Here is a 14,530-nt window from a genome sequence, read left to right on the forward strand (position 1 = left end):
TCTAGCTTGCCATGAAGTTATCATGTTGCTTTTTTTCCTTAGTTCTTAAATAATGCATCAATTTCACCAGAATGGAAAACTACCAAGCAATTCTCCTTGTTAGATTATTTCTTTTTGTTGTATATATCTCATTAAACTGTAGTATAATCATTAAACTGTAACAAAAAAAAGGTCCACCCCTTGATTATATCAACTTGCTAATTGACAGAAGTGCACAGGTGGCTGAAGCAAACAAGGTGGAGGTTTAGTTGATGAGGTAGCTGTAATAGGAGTTAGCAGAGTAATACAAGTCCTCTGAAAACAACAAAGAACCTGAATATATGTGATGCTAATCTGTCTCTTGTCTTTCCCTTTCTTTTGTAGAATTGCTGTCAAGAGTTTCCTGGAATTATATGTTGTGAAGAATTTTGTATGTGAAGAAGACAGACCCAACCATGTATAATAACATGACTTAGCCCCCTCCCCAACATGACCTCTAAATTTGCTGCTTCTCAATAGGCATTTTTTTCCTTAAAGTGATCAGTGTTGTACACATGCTTTGATCCATTTCTGATGAATGTTTTAGCCATGAGTTTACATCGGCAAATGGGATCTGATAGAGACTTGCAATCTTCTGCCTCCTCTGTAAGCTTGCCTTCAATTAAAAAGGCACCAAAGAAAAGAAGGATTTCACTGGGGTCTCTCTTTCGAAGAAAAAGGGATACAAAACGCAAGTCCAGAGATATAAACGGAGGTGTGGATGGCATTGCAAGTATTGAAAGCATACATTCGGAAATGTGTATGGACAAGAACTCTATTTTCTCTGCCTATATGTCTTCTGACAATGGAACAACCATCATCAGCAAACAGAGCGGAGACTTCATGGAGTGTCCCTTGTGCCTTTTGCGACACTCCAAGGAGAGGTTTCCGGAAATAATGACTTGTCACCATAGATCTTGTGTGGATTGCTTACGTCAGTATCTCCGGATAGAAATCTCTGAGAGCAGAGTTAATATCAGCTGTCCAGAGTGCTCTGAGCGATTCAATCCCCATGATATTCGATTGATACTAAATGATGACATATTGATGGAAAAATATGAAGAATTTATGCTTAGAAGATGGCTTGTGGCAGACCCTGATTGTAGGTGGTGTCCTGCTCCTGATTGTGGGTAAGTTATTATCTCCACCCCCCCTTCCTACCCATTCTAATGAAGCACATGGATCTTGTCGTCATTCTGAAATATATTTTTCAGCTCATTAAATTGCTCTAATTGTCTACTAATTTGTAACTATTTTAACATTTGAAGTTTTGTGCCTCCCTCATATTGCTCAGGTTGTGCTAAGTTGTCCTTATTGTTTCATGGCATAGATGAAACAAAGTAAAAGAACAGACAGGCAGATTTATTCTGGTAAACACTGTTATTTCACACTGTAGAGTGTTTAAAGGAGTGACTTTAGTTCCTTTAAAATGAAACAGAAATATTTTAATACACTTTGAAAAGAAACCTAGGAGTTTCTTGAGTGTAAATTGTGAAAGTTTTTATAAAATAAAGAAGTTAACTTTGTAGTTACACATCCTGGCATTGGCAGTTTTAATACCCCAAATATTGGTGGCCAGTAGAAATTCAGTATAAGAGAGCATAAACCAGTTTGTTGTTGCTGCTTGATGCTAGAATACTTTTTCCTAAGCTGCAAATGTTTTAATATTCAAGGAAACACATTTGATTGTCATCATTAAGCCAGAACAAGTGTACCCTTTGTCATATTCTTCCCTTTCCAAGCCCACTACTTGGGAGGAGCAAGAGGGTACTTTTCATTCTAATCACTGTTTTGCTTGGTAAAGCTCCTCTCACAACTCTCCCCGCCTTCGGTTGCCTTGTTCAGTTCCCAGCTCTGGGTTCTCAAACTTCAAGCAATCTTCTAACCCCTGTTATTCTGCTGCTATCATATAAACACCTATCTCTGACTTATTTTGTCATAGCTGTGATAACTTAGCCAAATATGAAATGTGATTGGAACAAACAAAACTTCATTAGTATAGTAAAAGCTGAATATAGAGGGTTTTTATGGGATTTGCTTTAATAACGGTGTTCATTTTATGTTTTAACATGTGCTTATACCTCTATTCCTAACTGTATCCTATCCAACCTACTCTACCCCTTACTCCTCAGCACCCACACCAGCTACTCTCACTTCCTCCAAAACCCAACTGTCACTCCCCAGACACATACCTATTCTGTCATAAGCTACCCTGTCATTCAGCACACAACACACACAAACATTCCATCCCTCTTTCACTCCCCCCTGAACTTGCCTTATCTTAAATCATACAAACCTTCCTACACAAAATTTACACAACAGTATGCCAACCAGCACAAATTAGATACAATGACAAATACCACGTCCTCTGCTGATTTTTAGATCATTTTAATCCTTAGCAAAACAATAACTTCAGCTTAAAGGTAAACGTAAAGGGACCCCAAGTCCAGTCGCAGACTCTGGGGTTGCGGTGCTCATCTCGCTTTACTAGCCGAGGGAGCCAACGTTTGTCCACAGACAGCTCTTGGTCATGTGGCCAGCATGACTTAAGCCGCTTCAGGCAAACCAAAGCCGCGCACAGAAACGCCGTTTACCTTCCCGCTGGGGTGGTACCTATTTATTTACTTGCACTTTGACATGCTTTTGAACTGCTAGGTTGGCAGGAGCAGGGACTGAACAACAGGAGCTCACCCCGTTGCGGGGATTCAAACCACCAACCTTCTGATCGGCAAGCCCAAGGCTCTGTGGTTTAGACCAATTTAAGCGTTCATGTTTATTGTATACATGGCATTAGTATCCATGAAGTCATTAAGCCAAGCACTTTTTGCATTAAAAGTATATACTTATTCTGTGATCTGAAGTGCTGCATTATCATGTTAGCAAGAAGATTGTGTGTAGCTAGGAACAGGTGGCTGGTGAGAAAAAGTATAGTGATGTTGTAAATAAAATAGCATGGAAAATGAGCTGGTAGTAGGGAAGTAATTGGTTTTCCATGGAGAATAACAGATGAGTATGTTTTTTCACTTCTGCATATGTTGGATAGTAATTACTAAATATCTATTGATTGACTGAATAACTAAAAAAAATATTCAGTTCTTCAGTAGTTCAAATGACAGTAATTGCATGTTCTCCAGTATTGGCTTTGAATCAAATTTGGATTGTGGTCCTATTTAGAAAGAAACATTGCAGAAGCATGGTTTGCTTTTCTTGCTTTGCACTTATCATCTTGTTCTTATCAGTCCAATCCTAGACCAAAAGTATGGAGCATAAAATTCTTTTAATTTGAGATGTTGCCAGTTTTCTGGACAACGTTGTAGCTATTTTGAATGTCCTTCTCTGCCCCACTACAGCATTTATGAACTTGGAAACCTATAGATTTCAAACCATGTGTTGGAACATGTTCCAAGAGAAGACTACACATCTTCAAGAAAATACTAAAATTATAGGAGGCTAGATTTTGGTTAAACAGTAAGAGGAACTCCTTGAGAAATAGAATTGATTGACCATGGAACCAGTTACCTGATTATTTAATCAGTACAATACAATAGGTTTATGTTCACCACCCCTTTCCTTGATTCACAATGCTATGGATTTATTTGAGTGACTTTTCATTTTAAATGATTTTTTGTTGATTGTACCTTTTATTTTATTTTTTAATCTACTGAGTCCTGTGTTATGTTCAGATTCAGTTTTGTGTCCTAGGTTGGGGCTTCAATCTTGCATACACTTTTCTGGTAGGTAGCTTCATTGAACACACTTGGATTTACTTCTCAGTGACCTTGCATATAGATTCCTTTGTTAGAGATGATTCATGTGTTACAAGAGTGGTGAGGGAGCTGCTTTTGCATGGCTGGATTGCATGTCACTCTGGTCAAGCCTGTAATTAAAGGGCTCTGCATCATCATCATCATCGTTGTTGTTGTTATTATTATTATTAAGCCACTTCCTTTGAAACATCTCAAAGCTATTTCACAATACAGTAAAAACATATATAAAACACTTGCACATATAAGAACAATTACATATCCAATACAGATTGGGATAAAAATATCCACTTTCCTTCTTGAAAGAGGAATGCCGAAAAGACAATACATGCATTAAAAACAAAAAACTGCCAAGTCTAAAAATATTTTAAGATATAAAGCAAGATATTAGATGACAAATAAAGCAATAATATAAACCAGGGATGGGGAGCATTTTGCATTGTGAGGGCTACTATATGGTGACCTTCTGAGGGAAGCATGTAATTGGTGGGCCAGAGACAAAACATGGATGTGGTTATGGATGACTCTTACTTCTTTGAGCTCAGCTACATTCTAACCACACAAAAACCAGCCAGGCAAAGGTATCAAGGTAGGCATAGAGTAGGGCTGGTATAGTCTGGGGAGGTGGCATGAGCTGGGCTTAGTCCCAAGTGTCAGATAGAAATGCTTGGAGGGCTGCATTTAGCTCCTGGACCTGAGGTCCCCCCCCCCCGATATAAACAGTCTGCACCCAGCAGTGTGCTGATTTTTAATATACGGTGCATCAGTTCTCTTTTGTTGACTAGCAAGTTCTGTGAGTGGCCTGCTTCATATGTCATGCTAAGCCAAACCATGGCTTGGCACAATTGCACAGGCTCCCAGGGCAAAGATCAGAGAACTTTGCTCCTCCCCGTTGTTGTTGTGCTGTGCTGTTGCTTAGTATGTTGAATCTGGGAATGACACAGCCCCACAGACCTTTCGCACTGGCCCTTGGGACTCTCCCTAGGCTATGCCTCCTCTCCAAGTTAAAGTTTTCATCAGCCCTTCTCTGCATCCTCCTTGATTGCTGTTGCCTGGCTGGAGGATGGGGTATGTGTGTGTGTGTCTGTGGAATCCTGAAGTATCTGTGTAGCTGGAATGTAGCCTAAAGTACAAAAGTGCCACTGTCCCTCCTCCTCTCTCTCCTCCTCCCCCCCCCCCATATATATTTAAACAGCCTGAGGCTTGATGCTTCTAGATACTGAGGATTAGTTTCTAAGCATGTGAGAAGACTGAAATGCAGAGGCCTAATGTTTTATACTTCTGTTCTCTGATTCTGCCAGCAAAGCCCTTATTTCTACACAAAAGGGCAGAATCCCTGTTGGTCTATTGAACATGCCTTCCCTTCTACAAATGGCATTATTGCATTACTATTATTGATTAGAGAATGTTCATGGGGAAAAGCTGGGATTAACAGCTTAATTTCAGAGTCAAACCTCTTGTGTATTATAAGAGACACTGTTAACTCTCCAGTGCTCACTGATTTTCTGTCACATATGCACTATGTCTGTTTGATACAATGTGCCCCACTTCTCTCTGGTAGTTGTTGGGTTGGAATATGAAAATTAAGATTACCTTCAACTTTGTGTTCTCGGAAATATTATTTGAATCTAAGCTTGTTTTCAGCTGGACCTGGGCCCCTGGGGTTTTACAGATTGTGGAATTCAGAGCAAACCTTGGGCCTCCACATTCCTCCCAATGCTTCCACACCACGGAGGGAACGTAAAGGGTGAACCAGGAGATAACATTTTGAATGCAGGACCAGAGACTGCATTTTAGTGGGATCTTCTGTTCCAGTCATTGGCTGCCACTGTGATCCTGAGGAAGCCTGAGATGGTCCTTATTATATTAATCGTATTTTATATAGTAGACAAGTCACAGGATTGGAAGTAGTTGTTTTTTTTAAGTTATATTAGTTCATGCTATACAACATTGACCTTTTGTTGCTTTTGAGGATAGTAGTTCCCTATAGTTTGGCTTTAAGAGGTTTTGAGAATAACTAGTTTTATTCTCACAACTCAAGTTACTATATAAAATGGCTGCAAGCAACTGGTGGGTACTCCTTTTTGCCTTAGTTTGATGAGGTGGTTTGGGGAATTTAAGATTAGACCTATTGATTACTTATTTGTCATTTGTAGTGTCTACTGTGGGCTTCACTGAATACAAGCAACTGCAATTACATAGTCTATTTGGGCTAACTCTTAACCACTAAAATGTGTGCAACTTTGAAAGACCTTAAAAAATAACACAATTATTATAGATGGCTTGAGGTCAGCACCAAGCATTTAGAATTGTGGGAATCTGGAATGTACCATTCTCATTGTTGAAACTTGGGACTTAGATCAAAGAGTACATGCTACACAGACTGTGAAATACAAGGACTTAGATTGTTAGGTTCAGATCTTCAAAGTTTTGTTAGTTAGATCACAATGACAATGGAGTTTTATTTTCAGAATAAGGGATATTTCTTAATTTATCCCCGAAAGTTAGTTTCACTGCTTGCCACTGTGCAGTACTGAGAATAACAATCTTCCTCCTACTTATTCTTGAACATTTTAAGGTATGCTGTAATCGCTTTTGGCTGTGCAAGCTGTCCTAAACTTACATGTGGACGCGAAGGCTGTGGAACTGAATTTTGCTATCATTGTAAACAAATTTGGCATCCCAACCAGACTTGTGATGCTGCTCGCCAGGAGAGAGCCCAGAGTCTACGCTTGCGAACAATTCGTTCTTCGTCCATTAGCTACAGCCAGGAGTCTGGAGCAGCAGGTATTTATTACCTGAAATACTAGGTGTCTTTAAAACATTTTAAACTATCAGATAACTGTTTTGTTCACTGATTATTGATGTTTATTAAGAAAGGAGCGCTGAGTCCAGTAGCCCTTATTTCAGCATTATGCAAATGGTGCAAACTTTCATAATCAGATGATCCAGAAGTCGACTGATAATGGTTGACTTAATAGAGGTTAACCAATATCATTGTTGTTGTTATTATTATTTATTAAATTTCTTTACTGTACTTCTTCCAAGGATCACAGTGCAGTGAAACTAGACATTTTCATGATTGTCTTGCTTTGAGATTCCATTCATGAATTATTTTGTTTTTATGATTACTTTTGGGAAGGCCTTCAAAATATAAGCAATGACTTAAGTAGAAAGTGAAGGACAGAGCTTACTATACTAGATTTATTTTATTTTAAAAAACTGCCCTTGTGCTTCTGCAGCTGATAACCATGCCTATCCACCTGTTTTAAAGGCAAAAGATTTATACAATATGAAGAGAAAACAGGCTATCTGTTGACTCACCTATGATATGCTCCTTGGTAACCTGTGCAAGAAGACTGACTGCATATAATGCCTTGCTTTGTCAGTGAACTTATTTCACACTGGACAGCCAGAAACCTCATCAGAATCTTGGGCAAGGGGGAGGAGTTGGCATCGCTTTAGAGCATAATTACTGACTTAATGTAGAGCGAAAAATTTCACTGTACACGCTGTTGGATTTTTATTTGGATATGGATAGTCAGAACATCTGATCCAGGTGCTTCTTTGTTATACTGAGTCACAGATGTTGACTTAGAGCAGGGGTTGCTAACCTTTTGGGACCAGTAGACATGGGCATTGCTGGGGGCAGGAACAGGGAGGAACAGCTGCCCCCCATTAAATAAAAATACATAGCTAACTGAGGTTCTGCCTCCCTAACAAAAGGCCTGCCCCTCCCAAGAAAAATCCTGGCTACACCCATGCCAGTGGATATGTTTTGCCACAAAATGGCTGCCATAGGAGCATGGTGTAACACAAAATAAGAGAACATGGTCAACCTCCTCAACCTCATGTTTATCATGGGAAGATCTGTGTCCTGCTGGTCTTGATTGTGGAGATGCAACTGTTAAAGGCACAAAAACCCCATTTCCCCCAGTGTCAATTCTAAACCAAAGCCAAGGCTGTTATTTTGTACCCACTTACCTGGGAGTAAGTCCCATTAAGCACAGAGACTACTTCTGAAGGAGGTATGGGTATTGTTGAACTGTAAGTTAAGTATACATTGAATTCTTAATGAGTGCCTGGAGTGCTCCTACACTGCAAGAGACACGCCTAAGCCACTTTCCAAAGCGTTCATGTTTTGCATTTGCCATATGGAAAAGGGATTATTTAGCTTCCACCCACTCTTACTGTGTAGTAGTAGTTGCAGAAAATAACCTCTAGACAGTACCTGATCAGAAATGAACTATCCATAGGATATATGTATCCTGGTTGCCATGGGAAAGGGGGGGAAACTATGGAGATTCCAAGGACTACTCTAAATAAGACGGATGCAGGAATAATTCACTAAAAGGGAGAAGAAAACAGAAGTTCTTTAGGATCCCAGGTGTCCAAACAGCGCTGACTTTCCTTGCTGACTGCAAATGACAGGCTGAAGCAACCAAGCTAGCTCATTGCACAAAAATTGTGTAAATTATTATTTATTAATTTTGTATACACCCACAGATCTCCCGGTTCTCCAGTTAAATTTTTCTCCCTTTAGGTTAATTCTTTATTAAGTTAGGCTGAACTTGGAATTGGTCGCAACCAGTTAAAATTTACAAACATTTCCAGACATGATTTTCAGTGTTGTTTGTTCTCATAAGTAGCATGGGTTCATTGCATTTCTTTTTAAACAGCTGATGACATAAAGCCATGCCCACGCTGTGCTGCTTATATAATAAAGATGAATGATGGAAGCTGCAATCATATGACATGTGCGGTCTGTGGATGTGAATTCTGTTGGCTATGCATGAAGGAGATTTCAGACTTGCATTATTTAAGGTATGTATTGAAAGATTTCATATACCTCACTTCATGTTGTACCCCACTAATTAACAGCAGCCTAGGCTATAAATCCTTTAAAAGGAATGAATGAATGAATGAATGAATGAAGAAACAAGTGACATTTGTTTTGATCATGCACATTTGATGTAGTCTTTAGTTTGAGGTAGGGACGCGGGTGGCGCTGTGGGTAAAAACTCAGTGCCTAGGACTTGCTGATCGTATGGTCGGCGGTTCGAATCCCCGCGGCAGGGTGAGCTCCTGTCTTTCGGTCCCAGCTCCTGCCCACCTAGCAGTTCGAAAGCACCCCTAAGTGCAAGTTGATAAATAGGTACCGCTTTATAGCGGGAAGGTAAACGGTGTTTCCGTGTGCTGCGCTGGTGCTGGCTCGCCGGAGCAGCTTCATCACGCTGGCCACGTGACCCGGAAGTGTCTACGGACAGCGCTGGCTCCCGGCCTCTTAAGTGAGATGAGCGCACAACCCTAGAGTCGGACACGACTGGCCCGTACGGGCAGGGGTACCTTTACCTTTACCTTAGTTTGAGGTGGAATTCTATTTTCATACCTGGTTAGATTTTTAATATATATAAAACTGGTTTGAGAGGGAGTTTACTGATATTAGATAAGGCAGGACTTTCCATTGCATGGGTGTCAACTACAGGAAGTGCCTTGCTTTCTATAGCCTGGTGCACACGGAAGCTCTCTTCAGAATATGATAAAGTGATGGGGAAACCCCAGGACTTACTGTGGTAGATTAGAAAATGGACTTCCTGCAGTAAATTTCACTAGGAAAGAAAGCAATGGAATCAAATCTATCACCACAATCCCCGCCTCCCATCATATGTCCTACATGCTTGGAGAAGCCTTTTGCAAAGAGAACATTCTGTTTGTTATTGTGTCTAGCTGTGTTCAGAACAAGTGGGACAGCTGCTGCCATAAAACTTCATCAACAGGCCTTAGAGCTTTTGCCTAAGTAAAACACACAATTCCTAGAGAAAGACAAAACTTGTCAGATGTTTCAGTTAAATTTGAGGAAGGTAAACTTTCCCCATTCATAGTAAAGAGGTTCATTTAAAACGTAGGTGGAGAAACTTTGTTCCAAATCCCGAGTTGCCCATTTTAGCATCAGCCCTGGGAAGAGCCATGATCTGATAGAACCAAAAAGAAAATGCACTAGATATAAATGGTGTGCTGCTGGTCTGGTACTATATTAGTTTCAGATTACACTCTCCACAACCTGAAACGTTACATTAGGTTAACACTTTTAGCAGGATTGCAGATTCAAGCATTCTTGCTCTCTCTGTTAGAGAATGTTATTATAAAACTGATGGTTAGTTAAGACTATTCACTGTGAGTCATAAGTTTGCCTTACTTATGGAAAATTTCTTCAAATAGTCCATCAGGTTGTACATTCTGGGGGAAAAAACCATGGAGTCGGAAGAAGAAAATACTGTGGCAACTAGGAACGCTTGTGGGTGCACCTGTGGGAATCGCCTTAATAGCAGGCATTGCTATTCCAGCTATGATTATTGGAATACCTGTATATGTGGGACGTAAGGTAAGGTGACTGTGTGTTTAGAGTCTTCAGTTACATAGGACTTGGATACTTTTGTACACATGTTTAAGGCTTGTTCACACAGCAACATGTTGTACTTCAAGATATTGTAGTAATACATATATATATAGAGAGAGAGAGACTGCCTTTAGTCAACTTACATAAATAAATGTACCTAGAACCAGGAAAAAAAGTATAATTTTCTTTTAAAAACACTTTTAAAAAAAGTATAATGCAGCAGCATAGAATTAAATAAGCTAGTAATATTTGCAAACAGTTTCTGTCTATAAATCTGTGGCATTAAGACGCTTCATTTAAGAAAAGGCAGCTCAAAATAAAATATATATATATTCTTGCAGGAAATACTTCTCAGTTTTGTGATGTGCAATGCATTCTAAAATGCTCTTTTTCTTAAAGATTCACAATCGCTATGAAGGTAAAGACATTTCAAAGCACAAGAGGAACTTGGCCATTGCAGGTGGCGTAACCTTGTCTGTAATTGTTTCACCGGTTGTAGCTGCAGTAACTGTTGGTAAGTAAAGGTGCAGGTAAAAATCAGGAAAACCCTTTCAGAATTAGTTATTTATACTGATTTATAAAAAGCTTTGTTTACACATTGCTGTAAAGGTGGGGCACAAAGAATTGATATTATCGATGCTGCTAGGCACTCATTTTACAGCTCTGAACCCTATTTTTAAAAAATGCATTACTAGCTTATAAAAGTATGTGGAGCTGAAACAATCCCTGTGCCTAAGCATTCATCCCAATTATTGTAGGTTTGGTAAGATTCTCTCTGAAAACCAGGGCCTCAGTACAAGATACCTGTGTGTGTTCAGATATGTATGTGAGCCCTTGGGTCAAGCCCCATCAATTCCAAGGGAAGAACCACACCCAGTGCTACAAAACAGTGTACATACAGACCTGATTCATCAGCTGAAATGAATGGAAGAGGCATTAGAAGCAGAGGATCTCAGTGTCACATAGAAACTCCTGGCATCAGGAGGTGTTTATAGGATTAAGGGGAGTGTCTTTTTCATTTATAGTAGTAATTCAGCTTTTATTTTCTTTGCCACTTTTTGTGATAGCCTATTAAATTGTATAATGAGATATATAGTGATCTCTCTCTCCTGTGTGTGTGTGTGTGTGAGAGAGAGAGAGAGAGAGAGACAGACAGACAGACAGACAGACAGACAGACAGACAAACAGAGATATCACACAACATGACAACTCTGTACTGATTATAGTGTTCTACATTTTTATTGCAGGAATTGGTGTCCCGATTATGTTGGCCTATGTCTATGGAGTAGTTCCTATCTCTCTCTGCCGAAGCGGAGGTTGCGGTGTATCGGCTGGCAATGGAAAGGGTGTCAGAATAGAATTTGATGATGAAAATGATATAACTGTTGGTGGAACAAATGCAGCAGTAGGTAAGGAAAGTCTGTTCCAGTCTCTTCTCAATGTCTTCAGTTGATGGCTTGAATTGATAGATGATATACATGCTCTCTTCTTGCAGACATTGTAGTTATATCAGTCTAGGACCAGCACTAACCCAGATTCTTGGGACACATGGAAAAGCTTAGCAGCAACCCTAGTAGTCACTGTTCCAGCTTTTCCAAGAGCAGTGTCTTTCTCTACATTGAAGGAGTTTCAGTGAAATGCTTTTCCTATTAATTTTAAGTACCACCTTTTTCATATTTAGATCTTTCTTCTTTGGCAGTCACTCGTAGTCGAGTAAGATTGTCTTCCATAAACACGGTTTTAACAATGAGTCCGTAAGAGACTGTGGAGGCCAATTCTGGATCCACATGTCCTTCCACAGTGGGGACATTGGTTTCTGGGTCGGAGTTGATCACGGTGTGGATTTGCCAACCGTGCTTTCCTCTTAGCACGTTTCTCCCTTACGTCCCGAGTTTAAGTGTCTTTACCTTTACCTTTCATATTTAGATACCACATCAGTAGCAGAGGCACGTAATAACCCCAGCATAGGGGAAGAAAGTGTTGGAGGATTGACTGGAAGCCTGAGTGCAAGTGGTAGCCATATGGACAGAATGGGAGCAATTCGAGACAATCTGAGCGAAACTGCCAGCACTATGGCCCTGGCTGGAGCCAGTATAACAGGGAGTCTGTCGGGAAGTGCAATGGTCAACTGCTTTAACAGGTAAGATAATTTGTGTCCAAAGTTCAGTTTTTGTGTCTGCTTTTGTAAACAAACTACAGTTAGCTCTGAGAGGATGAACTTTTTCGTGTTGTACGTTCTGATGTGATACTTTTTTATTTTGATCTCATGTAGTCTAAAAACAGTTACTTTGTTTACATGGATTAAAGAAGCTTTCTGATCCCTGATTACTCAATTGCAGTTAAAGGAAGGGAAGGAAGTTCAGGTGCTACAAATTACATAGGCCACTTCGAAAGTTTATGGCAACAGAATTTAGTGCAGTGTGTTTGGTGTGTCTAAACTGTTGCTAAAAAGGGGGGCTTTGAGAGAAGATTTTTTTCTGAAATGAGTTGGGCTCATAATAAATGATATTTTCTGCCCCTCTTTTTTTGGCCAAATAGTGCTATTCTTCTGTAGTTGGTTTTCTGTCTCAACTACAGTGAGCAATGTACCAAAATAGCATAAGGAGTTCTACCTTCTACCATGTGTATGGCTTCAGGGGCAACAAGAAAATATTGTCTAAACATGGGACTTTGGAGTCTGGGAAGCTTTTGCACTGACAGTAGCCAACTAGATAATAGAATCATAGTACTGTAGAGTTGGAAAGGACCATGAGGTCCATATCATCCAACCCATTGTGGGGCTCAAACCTACGACCCTGAGATTAAGAGTCTCATTCTCTAGCCACATGCCTGTGAGTAGCTTGCAAGCAGAAGCTTCTAAAAGACTCCCAAGTGATATGAAAGCTGAAAGATAATAACAGAACTAAAATTGAATTTCTCCCCAAGGTTGGAAGTTCAAGCAGACGTGCAGAAGGAAAGGTGCAGTTTGAGTGGAGAGTCGGGCACTGTTAGTTTAGGAACAGTTAGTGACAACGCCAGCACCAAAGCGATGGCTGGATCCATTTTAAATTCATATATCCCACTGGACAGGTAAGAATTAAGTAGTGGAAATGTGAATAGAAATGCAGCTTATTCAATTCTGTTAATTGAACGATGTCATATTCAATATGCATACCTTGTAGTAGTCTGCAAAAGCAGCATTAATGAATTCCCCTTCTTTGAAATTTCTGGTATGATTGTTGTTGGATGTAACAATATTTTTTATCTATTATCGAATTTCTGCCCCACCCTTCTGAAGTTCAGTCCTTCAGAGCCAGGGAGGTGGTGGGATTTTTAGTTTCTTCTTGGTTTGAGCTGCTATTACTCAAATATAATTTTCTTGACCTGCAGATACAAAACCTTGTTAAATTCATTTTTTAAAAAAGCTTTGGATCTCTGCTTTTATGAAGTAACTTTGTCAATCAGATTTCTTGCTAGAACTATCCAAAATCCTCACTGTCCACTTAGTGCATCTGTTTTGCCTTGAAATAAAAGCTCTTGGCAGAATTTTTTTCCTGGCTTGGTTTTAAAAATTATATTTGCACATTTCTTTTTTATTGAGAAACTGGTGTAAGATGTCTTTATATCTTCCCCACCTCCCACAGTTTGCAAAGCTTGGTAAAGGTAGATCCAGCTTGGCTATCCTGTGAATTTCAGACATTCAATTCACAGAAAGGACTGAGGTCTTGTAGAGACTTCCTGCTGGACAGGAGCAGTGATTTCCACCAATTCTTCCTGCAGCCCCCCCCCCAATGCCTCCAGATAGTCCTCTGACTCTTAAACTGCTTTTGGCAGGCTGCAGGAGGAAGGAGAATTGCTGAAAATTGCCTCTCATCCTTTTCCATTTGGCATGTCTGGATCCAACCCTGTATGGTTTTCTTTCTGGATATCTTTTACAAATGGTTGATGGGCTTCTGGAATGTATGCTTGTGGATCCATGGCACATTAAAGTTAGGAAGAAGTTCTCATAATGTGCTTTTAGATATGTGTACTAAAAACAGTGGAAAGTCCTATGACACTTCAAGGACTAAAATGGATTGTGACAAGAACTTCCAAGGCAAAACCCTACTGCAACTGATCCATTAAGTGAACAGTGAAGATAATGGATTATGTGCATAGGTCCAGTGAGAAATCTGATATGTTAATTATTTTCTTAAAGCAGAGTTTCAACACATAAATCAGTTGCAGTTCATAAGGCTTTATATCTGCAGTTTTTTAAAAAAAGAAACTAAACTTATATTTGAATAATAGTGGCTCATTTTTCCTTAAAGGGATGGGCAATGTTTCAGCACCTGAAATAGTTGTGTTTATATTGTATTACATCATTTTATTA

The 14,530-nt window shown here is 39.7% G+C and overlaps 1 protein-coding gene across 14 annotated transcripts in view; it reads left to right on the forward strand.

Annotated features, from left to right (window-relative positions):
- RNF19A (ring finger protein 19A, RBR E3 ubiquitin protein ligase) overlaps positions 1-14,530 on the forward strand; it is a 55,863-nt gene that overhangs the window by 17,979 nt on the left and 23,354 nt on the right. For all 14 annotated transcript variants that reach the window (XR_014159495.1, XR_014159496.1, XM_081874159.1 and 11 more), the window contains 8 exons: positions 364-1,148; positions 6,361-6,569; positions 8,462-8,606; positions 10,002-10,164; positions 10,579-10,693; positions 11,427-11,588; positions 12,106-12,319; positions 13,105-13,248. Coding sequence is in view for 12 of the 14 variants with exons in the window: in XM_081874159.1 (XP_081730285.1) it covers positions 553-1,148; positions 6,361-6,569; positions 8,462-8,606; positions 10,002-10,164; positions 10,579-10,693; positions 11,427-11,588; positions 12,106-12,319; positions 13,105-13,248 (1,748 nt within the window). In the remaining 2 variants the exon portion in view is untranslated. The remainder of the gene's footprint in view (positions 1-363; positions 1,149-6,360; positions 6,570-8,461; positions 8,607-10,001; positions 10,165-10,578; positions 10,694-11,426; positions 11,589-12,105; positions 12,320-13,104; positions 13,249-14,530) is intronic.

Source organism: Podarcis erhardii (genome assembly GCF_964252035.2).
Source record: "Podarcis erhardii genome assembly, chromosome: 8".
Classification (NCBI taxonomy): domain Eukaryota; kingdom Metazoa; phylum Chordata; class Lepidosauria; order Squamata; family Lacertidae; genus Podarcis; species Podarcis erhardii.